The sequence below is a fragment of the Ceraceosorus guamensis genome (assembly GCF_003144195.1).
Source record: "Ceraceosorus guamensis strain MCA 4658 unplaced genomic scaffold IE81scaffold_180, whole genome shotgun sequence".
NCBI lineage: Eukaryota > Fungi > Basidiomycota > Exobasidiomycetes > Ceraceosorales > Ceraceosoraceae > Ceraceosorus > Ceraceosorus guamensis.
The window spans coordinates 1-14,593 of NW_020290175.1; the positions used below are offsets into that span (position 1 = coordinate 1).

General features: G+C 56.6%; 5 protein-coding genes across 5 annotated transcripts; 3 read left to right on the top strand and 2 right to left on the bottom strand.

Annotated features, from left to right (window-relative positions):
- The first annotated feature begins 2,709 nt into the window (after window positions 1-2,709).
- IE81DRAFT_73585 (hypothetical protein) lies at window positions 2,710-3,333 on the top strand. Its single transcript, XM_025517588.1, has one exon. It carries the CDS (start codon window positions 2,855-2,857, stop codon window positions 3,167-3,169), a length of 315 nt encoding a protein of 104 aa, XP_025365983.1. The 5' UTR covers window positions 2,710-2,854; the 3' UTR covers window positions 3,170-3,333.
- On the top strand, window positions 3,118-4,984 carry IE81DRAFT_327108 (HAD-like protein). Its single transcript, XM_025515011.1, has 3 exons — window positions 3,118-3,614; window positions 3,722-3,916; window positions 4,116-4,984. Exons 1-3 carry the CDS (start codon window positions 3,447-3,449, stop codon window positions 4,575-4,577), a joined length of 825 nt encoding a protein of 274 aa, XP_025365984.1. The 5' UTR covers window positions 3,118-3,446; the 3' UTR covers window positions 4,578-4,984.
- IE81DRAFT_73632 (SET domain-containing protein) lies at window positions 4,691-6,463 on the bottom strand. Its single transcript, XM_025517589.1, has 4 exons — window positions 6,368-6,463; window positions 5,708-6,266; window positions 5,162-5,621; window positions 4,691-5,067 (listed from the first exon to the last, which is right to left on the bottom strand). The coding sequence occupies exons 2-4, from the start codon at window positions 6,032-6,034 to the stop codon at window positions 4,805-4,807; spliced, it is 1,050 nt and encodes a 349-aa protein (XP_025365985.1). The 5' UTR covers window positions 6,035-6,266; window positions 6,368-6,463; the 3' UTR covers window positions 4,691-4,804.
- On the bottom strand, window positions 5,772-6,700 carry IE81DRAFT_73690 (hypothetical protein). The gene is made up of 3 exons (XM_025517590.1): window positions 6,368-6,700; window positions 6,037-6,266; window positions 5,772-5,906 (listed from the first exon to the last, which is right to left on the bottom strand). The coding sequence occupies exons 1-2, from the start codon at window positions 6,607-6,609 to the stop codon at window positions 6,044-6,046; spliced, it is 465 nt and encodes a 154-aa protein (XP_025365986.1). The 5' UTR covers window positions 6,610-6,700; the 3' UTR covers window positions 5,772-5,906; window positions 6,037-6,043.
- Window positions 6,701-9,228: 2,528 nt separating this feature from the next.
- On the top strand, window positions 9,229-14,372 carry IE81DRAFT_350720 (hypothetical protein; the record flags this gene model as incomplete). Its single annotated transcript, XM_025516591.1, has 6 exons — window positions 9,229-9,261; window positions 9,379-9,898; window positions 9,985-10,200; window positions 10,281-11,030; window positions 11,106-14,071; window positions 14,166-14,372. The coding sequence occupies 6 exons, from the start codon at window positions 9,229-9,231 to the stop codon at window positions 14,370-14,372; spliced, it is 4,692 nt and encodes a 1,563-aa protein (XP_025365987.1).
- Between the last annotated feature and the right edge of the window lie 221 nt (window positions 14,373-14,593).

The window sequence follows — 14,593 nt, forward strand, 5'->3', positions numbered from 1 at the left end:
GGATCGTTCTTCACGACCACCACCATCCCGTCGTATCTTTCACTGCGTTCACACTCTCCTCTGGTCTGGCCATCGGCAAGCACGTCCACAATGTGCATCAGCAATGCTGGCTGCTAGCTCGTGAGAGCTGGCAGGCAGTCTTGCGGAAGGAGAACTGCGTCGAGACGCTGCTCAATCCCTTCATCGTCGTCGTCACCCCAGCGAAGCTCAGCCTGCAAGCAAGCGAGCTCAACACCAAAGCTGTCCCAACAATGGTCGTTCAAGAGAACATGCGACGTCATCACCTCCGACGACGTCACCAATGAAGTCACATCGACTCTCACACACCTGCGCATCAAACCACACCCAGCTCTCGACGGGCGAACCGGAGGTGCTGAAGATGAGGAGACGAACAGATGTGTCGAGTCGCAAAAACTCATTCGAATGAGCCGACACTCGTAGAATTCGACCAGCAAGATGCTCGCACATCTCACTTTGCCTCGCTCTACTAGCGCTTGTGCTCTGTTGATCAGGACAAGCACTAGACAGCTGGTTTGCTGATGTCTGGCAGTAGATTTTTTCTTACAGTATACCAAAAATTGAGGCAACATACACGGCGCGCGCCTCTCAAGCGCGATATCCCAGCCAATCGGTGCAGACTCCGTCGCCTCTACCGGACGCAGCGTCGTCTATAGTGACTCAAACGGCACCTCTTGCATCCGACGCGGCGGAGCTTTTGGACCGCTGCACCAGCTGCGCTGCCACTCGACGCGGTGCTTGCAATCACGGGTTCGTGACTGCATCTATGCGTAGAGGTAGCGTAGCTACTCAAGACTGTGCCGAAGCAAAGGCGCCTGACGTCACTCAAGACTCATTGGCGCGAAAATTCCCCAGAATCGTTTGTTTCTCTGCCTCGAAACAACGAGCACGATTGCTCTGACAGGCAGCGACAGTCGCGAGTACACGCATCTTGCCAGCTTGCCCCATTGCCAAGGATTGCACAATAGAATATACACATTCCTGACCCGCAGTTGCTAGAGCTGTGAGGCGGCCATCAGACGCCGGTCATGTGTTTGCACATTGTGCAGTACGGGCTGCTGAGAGTCACTACGCGGCGCAAAAAGTCCTTCAACGTCTGTGGTGGGCTACGTTTTAGGATGAAGCGAAATAGCTTCACTCTGCCCTCAGTGCATCAAGCCGTGGCATCCCTTCGCTATGCGCCCCGATCAATTGACGCGGGCAGAGACGGTGCGATGAGCTGGTCGGGCGAGCAGCCCAAGTCAATGGGGCCGCGAGCGAACACCTCGGAGCGCGACTCGTGATGTTGCGGTGCCATCCAACGGCACGCGCTTTCGCCGGCGTCAGCTCGGTAGGCAAGGCAGACAACTAGTGCTTGGTCGTGATTCGACACCTGTAGGTCAGCAGCTTGATGCCAGCACGGTCAGCGATGCGAGCCCTGGACGCAGCACTCATTTGAGGAGCTTCTGTGCGCTCTGCCACCCCGCCATGCAGGGCTGAAAGCTTCGTTCATTCGTATCTCGACGGCGCAAGGACTGTCGGTCCAGGCAAAGACCAAGACGTATTACCCGCCTATCTCACCCATCAGGACTGACCTCTGGGTGTGCATGGGCGCTTATCGGTCGGCCGTCGACCCACACAGACGACATGTGTAGGTAGCGAGCAAGCGCAAACAAGAAGCGGACGTCGCGTCCTCATACACTCCTGTTTTGTCAGAACCGCTGGGTTGCGCAACTTGAGATGGTTTCTGGCCCCGTCAGCTGATGCAGCGCCTCAAATCAGCTATACGAGCTGGTGCACTGCAGGGTTGCGGGCAGCACGGTCGCACATTCATTTTGCTACGCACCCAGAGAGGGATCAAGGCAGCACGGGGGGCCGCGTACGTGTCCCTCTGAACACGCTGTGCGTGTGATTTGCTGTGTAGTCGAGGTGACAACCCGCCGCCGCCGCCTCAGCCGCGCGCGGGGAGGTTCAAGGGTCAGCCACAGTCTTTGGCCCGTTTGGCCGGCGATTTGTCGGCCCGACGTAATCGACTGTGATAACCCCCCCCACGCGTCAAAGTGAACAGAACGTCTTATCTTCGACGATGCTTGCTGGTTGCTGCTGCTGGCTGAGCACTCGAACACGACCACGTCGTAATTACGCACAGCGGCAATGGCATTTGGAGTGCTGTCACGGTCGTGGTGTCGAGCGAATGAGCCTCAAATGTGGAAATGTCCTTCTCTGCAGTACGCCTGTATCCTCTCTGCGAGGTGATGCCTGCTAAAGAGGGCATTGGATGCACAGTAGCCACGAATGCCCCCCCCCGTGCTCGAGTCGGCTGCGACGCGGGAGAAGCCCTCGTTGAGGAACAGTGCATTGCGGATCGCGCTGCATCCAGCCAGGTACACACAATGCGGTACTGATTCTGCTGGTGAGATGGGCGGTATGTTGAGCAGTCTGGCGTCTCGCCGAGTACAGAGGGGCTGCCGCGCTGGCTGGCGATGCCAATGGAGTGTCTTCAACACATCAGTCACGAGTACGCAGCGTGATTGAAGCGACCGAGGAGACTCCGAACCCGGCTGCATGAAAGCTGACAGCCAGCCCCACGCGCAGCATCATGGATATGCACCAGCCGGCTGAGTCGTCACAGTCGAGGCACCCTGATTCAAGTCACAGCCCCATCACCTTGCAAAGAGGAACCCGGCCAGAGCTAGAGCTAGTACATACGTACAAGTCAGTGCGTGGCACAGTCAGATACGGGCTCTCACGAAATTCATGCGAGTCTCTTGTCTGCGTCAAGCTTCCAGGTGGCTTGCTCGGGTGCGCCGGCCGCACGCACTGCTGATACGTCGTCAGATGATGAATAAATGCATCAATGGTGAATGTGCCTGATGCCACGCCTTTGTGTGCCCTCTGTTGCGTTGCTGCTGCTGCAATTGCCAGGGGTCGGAAAACCGAGCGGACTTTGTTGACTGGTCAACTGCCCTGCTGCATGCAGCTGATCGGGCCGCCTGGCTTAATTCGTGCTCGCGAGGGGAACGCGACCGCCGTGCTGTGGTGCAAAGCGGCTTGGCGTGCACTGCATGTGCATGCGCGAGGTGAGTTCGGCAGGCTGCTCTTGCTGGACCATTCGATTCACATTCGTGTTTGCGTGGTCACATCTCACGATTCTTTGGCAAGCAAACTATAAAGAGGCGCGCCCAGTTGCGCGCACACAATTGAGTAGACGTGCCATCACGTTTGCACTCAACCCTGCACCCTCCTCGTCAACAACACCCAGCGCCAAGGCATCTCGCCTTCGCCGTCGCTTGACTTGATCTCCATAGCATCTCTCGATCTCCATAGCATCTCTCGACTACACAGGAGGCTGCGAAGAGCCTCTGTGCGCGACAGAACCACCCGCCACCCCTCCTTCCGTCTCGAACACCTGCACTTCTCTCGCTGGCACCACCCACGGCGACTGCAATATGTCGAGCACCAACCCAGCACCAGAGGCCAATGCCGCTCTGGAGATCTCATGCGACGTTCACACTGTACTTTTCGACATGGACGGTACCCTCATCGACTCTACACCCGCAGTCAATGCCACTTGGCGGGAAACATGCGACAGGTTTGGACTCGACTACGACGAGGTGGTGAGCAGAGAATTCGGCAGCTGACCGTCCCCGCGTAGCTTTCGAACTGGCGCACCACGCGCCGAACGCTGACTCCGTGCTTTCTTCGCGGTGCGACATCAATACAGCTCAAGACTTGTCATGGATGGAGAACGGTCGAGAATCTGACCAGGTTTGTCCCTTCCATCCCAGCAGCAGACATGCCCAAAGAGGTGGCCATCTTCGAAGGCAGGATCAGTGAAATTGCACAAGATTGCTTGGATGGAAAGAGGCAGGACGGCAGGATCGACGCTATGCCTGGCGCAAAGGAGCTGCTACGAGACGTGAGTAGAAGGACTCTTACGGACGGTGCTGTACCGGTTCGAATCCATGATGCAGCTCGTCGATGCTGTGCTGTGCAAGCGGCACCTACGTCGGACTCGCTCGCACGGGAGCTTGATTGTCATGCAGCTGTGTGCTCAACAGCAAGAAGAGCGTGGACAGCAGAGCACTGACGCAGAAGTCTCTCGCTTGGTCAAACAGATTAGCGCTGGCCGCAGTGAAAGTCCAATGCGAAGGGCTGGTTGGGCCATCGTCACGTCAGCAACTGCCGCATACGCTCATGTCGGCTTCGCCTCGTCTCAAGTGTCCGCGCCACCAGAGATCTTCATCACGGGCGACATCTGTGCGCGAGGCAAGCCGGACCCCTTCCCCTACTTGCTCGGAGCGGAGAAAGCCTTGGCACCTCCTCAGCAGTGCGTCGTCGTGGAAGATGCCCCCGCTGGAGTCAGGTCTGGCAAAGCTTCTGGTGCTAGAGTGCTGGGACTATGCACCACACATTCGGAACGGAGCATGTGGGAAGCCGGGGCTGATTGGGTAGTTGAAGACTTGAGGGATGTCAGCGCCAAATGGCAGGGAGACGGGCCCGCTGCAAAGCTGACGCTCAGAATTGCGTCCAAGGCGGCTCCCACCGATGTGACCCAGACGACGGGCGACAAAGCTTGAGCTTTCGGTTCGCCACCCAGCCGCGGATGTGATCTCACATTCAGATCCAGACTCAATTCAGGTCCGTCATCGTGGCCTGGCTGCACGCCTACTTGTACACACAGCACTCGAGAGTCTCACTGCCAACCGACCATTGAAATTCGCTGTCGTGGCTCGACCCCTTCGCTAGCGTTTGTTGCTACTGTTCACTGTCGCGATCAGTTGGCACCTGGTGCTCATGTCCTGTCTCAGTTGTTTCTGAAGAGCAAACCCTTACATTTGCGGGTACCGCACAGGCACTTGATTGCGCTCAGCTTGGAATTGACACCGACTTCCTGCCCGACGGGCTTCTCTGCGAGCTCTTCTATAGCCTTGTCGCGCTGCACAGCATCTGTCATCTCCTCTGCCTCTTCTTGTGACTGACCAGAGTAGCAAAATGTGAGCTCTTCATTCTCTTCAATCGCTCGAGTGGTGAAGAATGCCAAGAGCGGCCTTCGAAAATCTCGAGTGGCTGCATTGACGACACGGAGCATCAGTGAGCGCGTCGAGCGGAGCCGGTCTCTGATAAGCTTTGAGCGTGAGGATCTAGCCACAACGACACTTACATGTATACACGGTGTACGTGGCCATGTTTGGTTCGCATGACGAGTTGAAGTATCGGCTGAGGTTGCCCCAGAGTGCTGCATCTAGCGTGAATGGTTCGTCTCTGGAAGAGATCTTATCGCGTATGAATCGTTCCCAAATTTCTTCTGCTTCGCTCGACGATACGTCGACTTGCTCTTTGGCGTCTGTGTACTCGCTTTTAGTGATTCCCTGCTCGCGCTTGACGTCCTCGGCACCGATGACTTCTCTCTTCCTAGCCAGCAGGGCCTGTGCGCCCCTCTCACCTCCGCCCGCTTTGGCGACAATCTCATCTTCAAAGGGCTGATAGTATATCTGCCTTGGAACCCACCAAGTGTCTATATCGTACGTGTACAAATTGCCCATCTCCTCGTACAGCTCGCTTCGTTCCTGACTCTCGTCATATGTCAGCAACTCGCCAGCATAGTGCAACACAAAAGTGCCCTTAAAGACGAAATGAAGAGAGGTGAGTCTGACTCAGCTCTGATCGTCATCCAAGTCAGCTCGCTGAGTGATTCAATGATACTTACACGCTCAAGAGCCTTTGGGCTTCTAATACCCCAGCCCTTCCCCTCTGTTTTAAAGAGATCGAGCCAGACCTTTCTGCCTTTGCTGACAACTCTATTTGGGCAATCGACACTGCAACCGCAGTTTTCATTGCACTCCCAAATGGTGGTGCCTGGGTACTGTCGGGGACCTTCCGCTAAAAAGCCATTGGCCTTGTAGGCGCTGAAAAGTCGGGATGACGCGAACAAAAATGGAGACGCAGGGCGTTGCAGCTTCAGCTTGGGCAGGCGTCTCGCGAACAACGCGAGGAAGAACAATCCCATCCTATGGGAGGACTCGCGCCCATGCATACATGCAACTTACAATGCATCGGCTGCGAAGTTGGCCCAGGTCGGATCGAACTCGCGCCCAATCTGACGGCACTCGCAGTGTTTGGGGTCGCAGACATCGTCGTCGCACGAGCAGCCTTTGGGAAGCACAGGAGGGTGCTGCGCGGCAGGCACGTTCGTGCTTTGGATGATGGCGTCCGTGTAGCAAAACTCCAAGGGCGGAAGGACTTCGCTGTCCACGGTATTGGTGACGCTGACAGAGCACAAGGTTGGCGTGTGATCGAGCGGGATGTTAGTCTAGTTCTGCTGAGCGCATGAACAAGATCGGCGCGTCAGAGTAGGAACACGGCTCACCTGAACGGCGCCAAGGTGCCTTCGCACTCGTGTACCTGAGCGATGAAGACATCTGCATGTCTCGAGTCCAAGGAGTCGCCACGCGCCTGTTGATCAAAGTGAATGATGTCTGCAAGACGTGTGGCATTGGTGCGCGACGCAGAGAGGTTTCGTATCTCCTGAGAGCCAAAATTGAGACGTCTACCGCTGCTCGCCGGTGGTTCGGCGGCTGGGCGTGCGCTTCGAGCTTCGACGGCCGCCATGCTGAGCTAATTGCATGCGTGCATATAATGTGTGCTCCCAGGCGCAGCACAACTTGTTGGCCTTGGAATGATGCGATGAGTGGGCAAGGCTGCTCCACTTTATCGAGATTGTAGAGCACGCCTGCTCGGACGCGAGCTAGTCCAGATTGATGAGCACTGGTGCCGGAGAGGCGATCTGCGATTCAACGGCTCTGGCCGAAGCTGCGAACACGGTCACGGCGTGACAAGCGCAGGTTTGCTGGTCCAGAGCAGTCAAGCTGCGCACACACTCGGCCTCGAAGCGTGGGCTGATTCGTCAGCATGAGGGATGGTGGTTGTGTTCGGGTGGTTGGAGATGCTGTAGCCTGCTGCTCCTAGCTCACGCGCCCAAAGCTGAGCGGCAACTTCATTGCTTGCCTCCGCGTCTGGACGGACCCGCGGGCTTCAAGATTCACGTGATCACCTTGACACTCACGTGATCGTGCGGATACACGGTGAGCGCCCAAGGGGTCCCGGCTCCTTCATCTTTCAGGACCGTCCTTGTCGCTGAATCCGCCGCATACACCCAGCTCAAGAAGCTCTGCAGAGTACGGCAGCCACGTCTGTAGCCCTTTGTGAAGAGCGCGCGAAAAACGCACACCTAATCTGAAAACGACACGGAAACGCGTTTTCGTGATCGTGTGGATACACGGTGAGCGCGGAAGAGGCCGCGCCTTCTCCAGCTTTCAGGACCGTCCTTGTCGCTGAATCCGCCGCATACACCCAGGTCAAGAAGCTCTGCAGAGTACGGCAGCCACGTCTGTAGCCCTGTGTGAAGAGCGCGCGAAAAACGCACACCTAATCTGAAAACGACACGGAAACGCGTCTTCGTGATCGTGTGGATACACGGTGAGCGGCGAAGACGCCGCGGCTCAGGACCGTCCATATGCCTAGATGTGCCGCATACATCCAGCGCAAAGAAGCGGCAGCGACGTCTGTAGCCCTTTGTGAAGAGCGCGTGAAAAACGAGCACCTCATATGAAAACGACATGGAAACGCGCAATTGCGTCCACGCTTTCCTCCCGCAATTTTTTTGAGGTTTCGTCCAAAGCCATTGTGGGGATCACGTGATAAGTGCGCTTCCCCACTATGTACACGCCACCCTGCAGCTATCGTGCATGAGCAATCTGTACTACCATCCATTCGTGATGCTTGCAGGCATCATCCGCGTTCGCATTTATCTGACTCTTGGTGGGCACGTGTGAGTCGGGTCTCGCAGAAACGTCTGGGTAAGAGTGTGCCTAGGTAATGCAGAGCGAGTAGCGCAGAGGTTTAGCGGATCGATAGCAAAGATGAGCGCAAAGAGAGTGCATCGGATACGCAGAAACAGCACTTGGCGAGTGCGCTCTCGCGCGCGTGCATCTGCGTATGGTGCCTTTCGCACGTTACACGAATCCTCCGCACTCTTCGGCTTTTGGCACTCGCTCTGCACGAATCGTTGCTACTCCTTGGCCTGGGCTTCATGTAGGATTCGTCGCGAAGATGAATGTGTGTCAAGAAGCTGTCGGCGCAGAATGAGCGCATACACATGAGCGCATACACACATGTATGCGCAGGCGAACGCGGATGGGCCGGGCGCGGTGTGGACTCCGCGTTCGCCCGCGCCGAGGCTAGGAAAGTCGACGAAAACGCACACGAAAACTCACGGATCGTAGGGCGGAAGCTCAAAACGCGTACCGCGAGCGTACCAATACCGCAATTCGAGAGCCCAACAAATGCAGAACGAACGCACAACGAGGGCGAGTCCAGAAGCTACTATAGACGGATGGAAAGCACTGCAACAGGGAGGCAGGGGGGGGGGGGGGTGTTTTCGCTGCGAGTCACGTGACGAGAAGCGGCTCTGATTAGAATTGTACTTGTGACTCACAACTGACTCTTGACTCGGACTCAACGCTCTTGACTGCTGACTCTTAACTATGTGCACGATGAATCATTCGAAATTTTGATTCTGGGCGTGTGTCGCGACTGTGTACTTTACACGCACACAGTCAAAAGTAGTAGAGTCGTGAGTAGTCTTTGTATGTAGTGCCGCGGTCGCGGTGCATGGCCGTGCTGCGCGCGTGCATCGATCGTGTGTGTTGTGAGCGCTAAGGTGAGTCAAGGGTTGATGTGAGTCGTGGCGCAGATGAGCTATGCGGACGTAGGATCGAGTTGTACACGAATCAGCAGATGTAGAGCTCCCTCACCATCATCCACCCGCCTCCGAAGTGTACGCAGTTACAGGAGCGCGAGCGATGTGAGTGAGCCACCCGATGCTGGATCGTCTCAGCAAACCACGCGCCACCTTATTGCGCTTGTGAGGCCCGCCAGTGCACATGCCTAGCCCCACGCACTTGGACTGCATCGCCCCGGCGCTCAACTCATGACCGACCCCAGATATGCGCTTGTCGATGACGACACGGCTTGATTTGCACCATCACTCGCCGCACTGCGCACCTCGACGGGGCGCTCGTCTCTCTTGTGGCACGCGATAGTCGTTTGTACTCCTGCCGCGAGTCGTTCTCACCAGGGTGAATCTGGCACATCACAGAGGTTCACCTTGCTCGTCCACAAGCGTCATCTGCCAGCCAAGCATCCACCCGATTGTCAACACCGCAAGCCATGCCGCCACAGGTCAGCATCGACCTCACGGAGGTGAGTCGGGGTTCTAAAGTGTCCTATTCCAAATATCCCACCATTCGCTCGCTGATTGTGGCCGCCATCTCTTGTGCGTCTGTGCATGTGCCGTCCATCTGCTGTGCATGGCTTCAGGCACCGCGCTCTCCTACCAACGTCATTGTGATTTCCGATTCCGATGAGGACGGCGCATACAAGCGTCCGACGGCTGTCGGATCGAACTCGGACGACGAGCAAATCGTTCTGACATCCTGGAGAGGAGGGTCTAAGCAGAAACGCCTGTCCAATTTCGCGGGCAGGCACGACATTGCCAGTACTAGCGCAAGTGCCAGCGTCAGACCTCCCGCTCCTCAGTTCGACCGCGCCACAAACCGAGCAAGCTCATCCAGGGCGTCAGCCCTACCCTCCGAACTACCTGATCGCGCAACACTTTCAGCCGAGCACGATGAGCATCACGGATCAGCCCCGCTTGCCAGACGCGCTACTTCAAGAGGTGAAGTCGGCTCGGTGCAAGGGGTCGGGTTTCGCAGTCTTGCGACATCGTCTTTAGATCCCTCTCAAGCGAGGAACCCCTCGTTGTCAGAGACGGCAGCTCTGGCGACAGGATCTGCGTCAGCCCCCTCGCAAGCCTCACGCATTTGCACACTCAAGCTTGGTGAGTCAATCTCTACCTGTTCGATCCGCATGTCAGCATACACGCGCGAGTCTGACCTTCGCACCTCTCTTCCTGGCGCCGCATAGGAGTGGATGCGCAGAGTAGTGCCAACGCTATACGTGCTCAATGTGGAAAGCAACTTCGAGTGCATCTTTCAGGTGGATCATTGGCAGTGGATGCGCCAGGCAGCATCCACAATTCTGGACCTGTACGCTTGGGCAGCGTCGTGGGCGCCGAGTACAGGTCGATGATTGACATCGTGCACAGCAGGGCCTCCATTCAGCTCGAGTCCTTCATAGTAGGTAAGCATTACCACAGCCGCCTTGACCGTTAGCACCATCGCGTCCACGTCCTGATCGACTCTCATTCCACACTCTTGCAGATGTGTCCAGCCTACCCGAAACATTCAGCATTGGCATCGACCTCTCTACACCCGCTGAGCATGCAGCTGAATGCCTCAAACGTGTCAGAAGCCTCGTCAGTCGTCTAGCGCCTCGTGACAAGCTCGTCTTCCTCAATCCAAATGGGGATGGCCCGTCAGCTGCTGACTTTGCACAAGAAGCCAAAAAAGCAGCGCTGAGGAGAGGTGGCGCGGATGCACCGTATCATGGGACGCCATCGCGCATCGAGATCAGAGACCGCACTTCTCCGTCCGTTCATCCATCCACGAGTGCGTCAGGATCTGTGGAAGCCCCACGCTTTGGAGGAGACGACGGTGTCGATGATCTAAGCCGCCTGCGTCAAGAGTTGCAGGCTGCCGACAAGACCAGACTGGTCGACTCCCGGAGGCGCATGGGGAGCACACAAGTCTTTCACGAGGGCCTTACAAGAGCTCAAGACGTGGTCAACGCAACAGCTGCGACAGAAGGGCCCAAGTCGCCTCCAAAGCAGAGCACGCTCAATGCCTTTTTTGGCTCGGACCGATCGCGTGCGCAAGGACCGAGTCCACAGGACGACCATGACGTCTTACCCCAGCACGCATCCCGGTCGACGAAGCCTGAGCCAGGCCCCGCTGCCTCCTCCTGGAGTGCGCGTCTCGCGGAGGGATACCAATGGGCCACCAACGCTGTTAATGATGCTCTGCAAGCGCACGCGGCCAACTCACACCGCGCTGCCTCTGCTACTTCAGACAGTGAGTCCATCGTGCTTGTATGTCAGGAACGCGCAGAAGCTAACGACTTCAACTATCACCAAACATCGTCACAAGACCCTCTGCCTCTCCCAAGGCGGCATGTGAAGATTGATGGCGAACTTGTAGAGGTTGACGCCGATCCAGCCGAAATCAGCGCTCAATTTCACCACCCGCACGATCAGCAAGGACCGTCTTCGCGACCAGGTCAACTCGAGGAACTGCTCAACACAATGGCGCAGAATCAATATCGAGGACCAGACGCAATGTCTGCTCTGTATGGCGAGGAAGCTGCCTTTGACGTGGCGCGGCTGCCAAAGTACGCGGATCCGCATGCCTTGCGCCGTCGTGGCTTGGTGACGCAACTACATATGCACCAGTTGCAGGGCCTGCGATGGATGGTTGCTGCCGAGCACCGCAAGATGCCCACCACAAAAGATGATCAGCAGCTGCTGTGGGTGCCGCGGTGGGACGCCCGCAAGAACCTCTACTGGTGGCACTTGGCGAAGGAAGAAGCTACGCGCAGACGACCTGTGCTGCCCAGAGGCGGCATTCTTGCTGATGGCATGGGTCTCGGAAAGACACTACAAATCATCGCTCTATGCTTGTCTGACAAGGATGGCGCAGGCGCCGAGAAGCTCGAAGAAGTGGCCGTGGACCCTCGTCATTCAAACCCAAGCATCAAGCACGAGGTGACTCCCTCTACGTCAGCCTCCGCATCGACGCCTCTCAAGGGAGCGAGAATCTTCGACTTGACCTTTGCTTCCTCATCAGGCACCGATTCAGACTCAGATGAGCGCGCGACGATCAAGCGATCGGTCAAGAAATCGAAACTCAAATCGCAGACAGAGAATGTCCACGTCAGGAAGAAGCAGACGAAAAGGAAAGATCGCTGGAGTGATACTACGCTCGTGGTGTGTCCCTTGTCAATAGCGAATCAGTGGCTCGAGCAGATCGAGACGCACACTCGCGGTATAAAGGCGATGGTTTATCATGGTCCGACGGCGATCCGGCAAACCGAAAGCTTTGAGGAGTACGACATCGTCATCACCACTTGGGATACCCTCAAAAATCAGCACAAGCCGATCCTGCAGGCGCGCGCAGCAGTCGAGCTTGAGGCCGAGTACAATGCGACAATCCTGCCTCTCGAGGACGAGCTGCATGACGCAATCGCACGTCGGAGGGCTGTTGGTCTGACAACTGATCAGCTAGCTGAAATAGAAGCTGACATCGAGATGCTCGAAAGCAGCATTCAGCGTCTAAAAAAGGAGCTGAAAGAGGCTGCAGAAGCTGCTTCTAAGCAAGTCAAGAAAAGAAGGCAGACTGCGAAGGATCGGTCCAGCAAACGCCGCAAAGGGAAGGCCAGAGCCACTGCTGCGACCAGGGTTTATGAGACGGACAGTGACTTTGGCGCTTCGTACGACGACACGCCACTGTCTGACACAGCTTCGGCTGCGGATGTTCCAAGATCTCCAGGAGCACTGGGGAACGACTTCCATCAAGCGTCGGGTCTGCTATACACGACGCTATGGAGGCGCGTTGTGCTTGACGAGGCACATACAGCTCGCAATCACAAGACGGCCGTCTTCAACTCGATCACTGACCTCCAGACCGAACGCAAGTGGAGCGTGACCGGCACGCCGATCGTGAACGGCACAAAGGACTTGGGCACACTATGTGCGTGGCACGGTTTAGAGCCCTTCTGTGACGATACCAGAGCTTGGACGAATGGTATAGAGCGCAGTATCCGCCACAATAATGGCAACGGTACGCGCCTGCTCAATGCCATCGTGCAGACTCTGGTCTTGCGTCGAGTCAAGGCGATGAAAGGCGACGATGGACGTGCCCTGGTGGAACTTCCACAAATCGACGTGTTCCAACACACTATACCTCTACGCGAAGCTGACAGAACCTACTACGAGCTTTGCGAGCGCGCGATGCAGGAACACGTCCAGATTTGGATTCAACGAGGGGTCCTGCGTGAAGAGCGGTCAAACGTTCTCGTCTTCCTGATGTGGCTCCGACAGCTCTCTTGCCACAGAAGCTTGGTGTCTCCTGACCTACTAGAGCAGCTCAAGACACATGACTGGTCGAAGCGCGCGGAAATTGCCAGCAATTCTGCAAGACTGTCTGCAGCGGACAGAGAGCGACTTCAGGCCAAGCTCGAAGCCGCCGTCTCCGCCAGCGAAGAGTGTCCTATCTGCTTGCAAGCTCTCTTCACTAACGAGCCCGTCATTACACCGTGCTCTCACGTGTTCTGCAAAGAGTGCATCTCAACTATCATAGCGGGACCCAGCGCTAAATGTCCGCTAGATCGCAAGCCCTTGAGTAAGGCTACGGAGCTGGTCGCGCTCCCGCCTCCCCAAGCCGAGAAGACCGAACAAGCTTCGCCGGTGATCCCTAGCGAAAGTCAGGATGCGCATTGGACGGCAGAGGGTGGAAGCGCAAAGCTCGACGAGATACTGCGCATTCTGCAAGGCTTGGAGGAACAAGACCCTACAGAGAAGATCCTCATCTTTTCCAACTTCGCCAAGCACCTAGACGTCATATCAAAGCGACTCAAAGAGGAGGACATTCCTCATTGCCGCTTTGACGGAAGCATGAGCAAGCAGCGTCGTGAGCTCAGCCTTGCGAGCTTTCGCCGACCGTTGGCTGCAGAGAGCATACGTCTTCGGAGACCTCGGGGGCCGAGCACCTTGCCCGCCGTGACCGCCGGAGCAGCTGAGCAGAAGGGATCTTATCGCGTGCGCCGCTTACTTGCCGAGTTGGACCTGCGCCGTGCTCAAGGCAACTCTAGGAACCAGCCTCGGGGATCACGAGGTGTGTCGGCGATCAGTCAAGCAGCGAAAGACGAACAAGAGGGCATTGGTACCACTGTTCCGCGCGTCATGCTACTCACTATTGGTGCAGGATCACTGGGTCTCAATCTGACAGCAGCCAGCGTTTGCATCATCGTTGATCCGTGGTGGCAGAGCGCCATCGAGCAGCAGGCTGTTGATCGTATCCACAGAATTGGACAGACTCGTCCGTGCAAAGTCTTTCATGTAAGTCCGTGGTGCCCTGCATTGCTAAAGACGACACACAGCGCGGCTTTCTGACTGACCTTTACCCCGCCTCCTTGACTGCACGCATCCGCAGTTCATTGCTCAGCGCACGATCGAGAACCGCATGCAGGACATTCAAGGGCAAAAGGAGCAACTCACTGCCACGGCTTTCCAAAGCTTCACCGCTAATGGCCGCCGAGTTGCTGAATCTCGAGCCAGACGTGAGACTGGGCTCGGCGATCTCGCACAGCTCTTGGGGCTCTCTGCAGACTATGTGCGCATGGCGCGCCAGCAGCAATAGCGTCGATAGTCTCAGTGAGAATGCGATGGCCAGATTTTTGGGTCAGCTTGACAAGCTGCACACGACGCAAAAGACGCCCCTTTGTGCGTTCTACCTTGCGAGCATTCTACGTATTCCTGTCAGCGCCAATAGGCAGCGTCAGCGCTGTCATGAGCTTCCAAACGTTCCCTACCCTTCTTTCCTTCACTGACATGTGCAGCTCGTGACGTTCCTCGTGCCTT

Coding starts and splice junctions, on each gene's coding strand:
- IE81DRAFT_73632 (XM_025517589.1), bottom strand. CDS start 6,034: ATGCATGGGCGCGAGTCCTCCCATAGGATGGGATTGTTCTTCCTCGCG. Junction 5,622..5,707: donor GCCCAAAGGCTCTTGAGCGT/GTAAGTATCATT, acceptor TTCGTCTTTAAG/GGCACTTTTGTGTTGCACTA. Junction 5,068..5,161: donor CACGTACACCGTGTATACAT/GTAAGTGTCGTT, acceptor TCGTCAATGCAG/CCACTCGAGATTTTCGAAGG.
- IE81DRAFT_327108 (XM_025515011.1), top strand. CDS start 3,447: ATGTCGAGCACCAACCCAGCACCAGAGGCCAATGCCGCTCTGGAGATC. Junction 3,615..3,721: donor GACTCGACTACGACGAGGTG/GTGAGCAGAGAA, acceptor ACATCAATACAG/CTCAAGACTTGTCATGGATG. Junction 3,917..4,115: donor CAAAGGAGCTGCTACGAGAC/GTGAGTAGAAGG, acceptor TTGGTCAAACAG/ATTAGCGCTGGCCGCAGTGA.
- IE81DRAFT_73585 (XM_025517588.1), top strand. CDS start 2,855: ATGGTGAATGTGCCTGATGCCACGCCTTTGTGTGCCCTCTGTTGCGTT.
- IE81DRAFT_73690 (XM_025517590.1), bottom strand. CDS start 6,609: ATGGCGGCCGTCGAAGCTCGAAGCGCACGCCCAGCCGCCGAACCACCG. Junction 6,267..6,367: donor GGCACCTTGGCGCCGTTCAG/GTGAGCCGTGTT, acceptor GTGCTCTGTCAG/CGTCACCAATACCGTGGACA.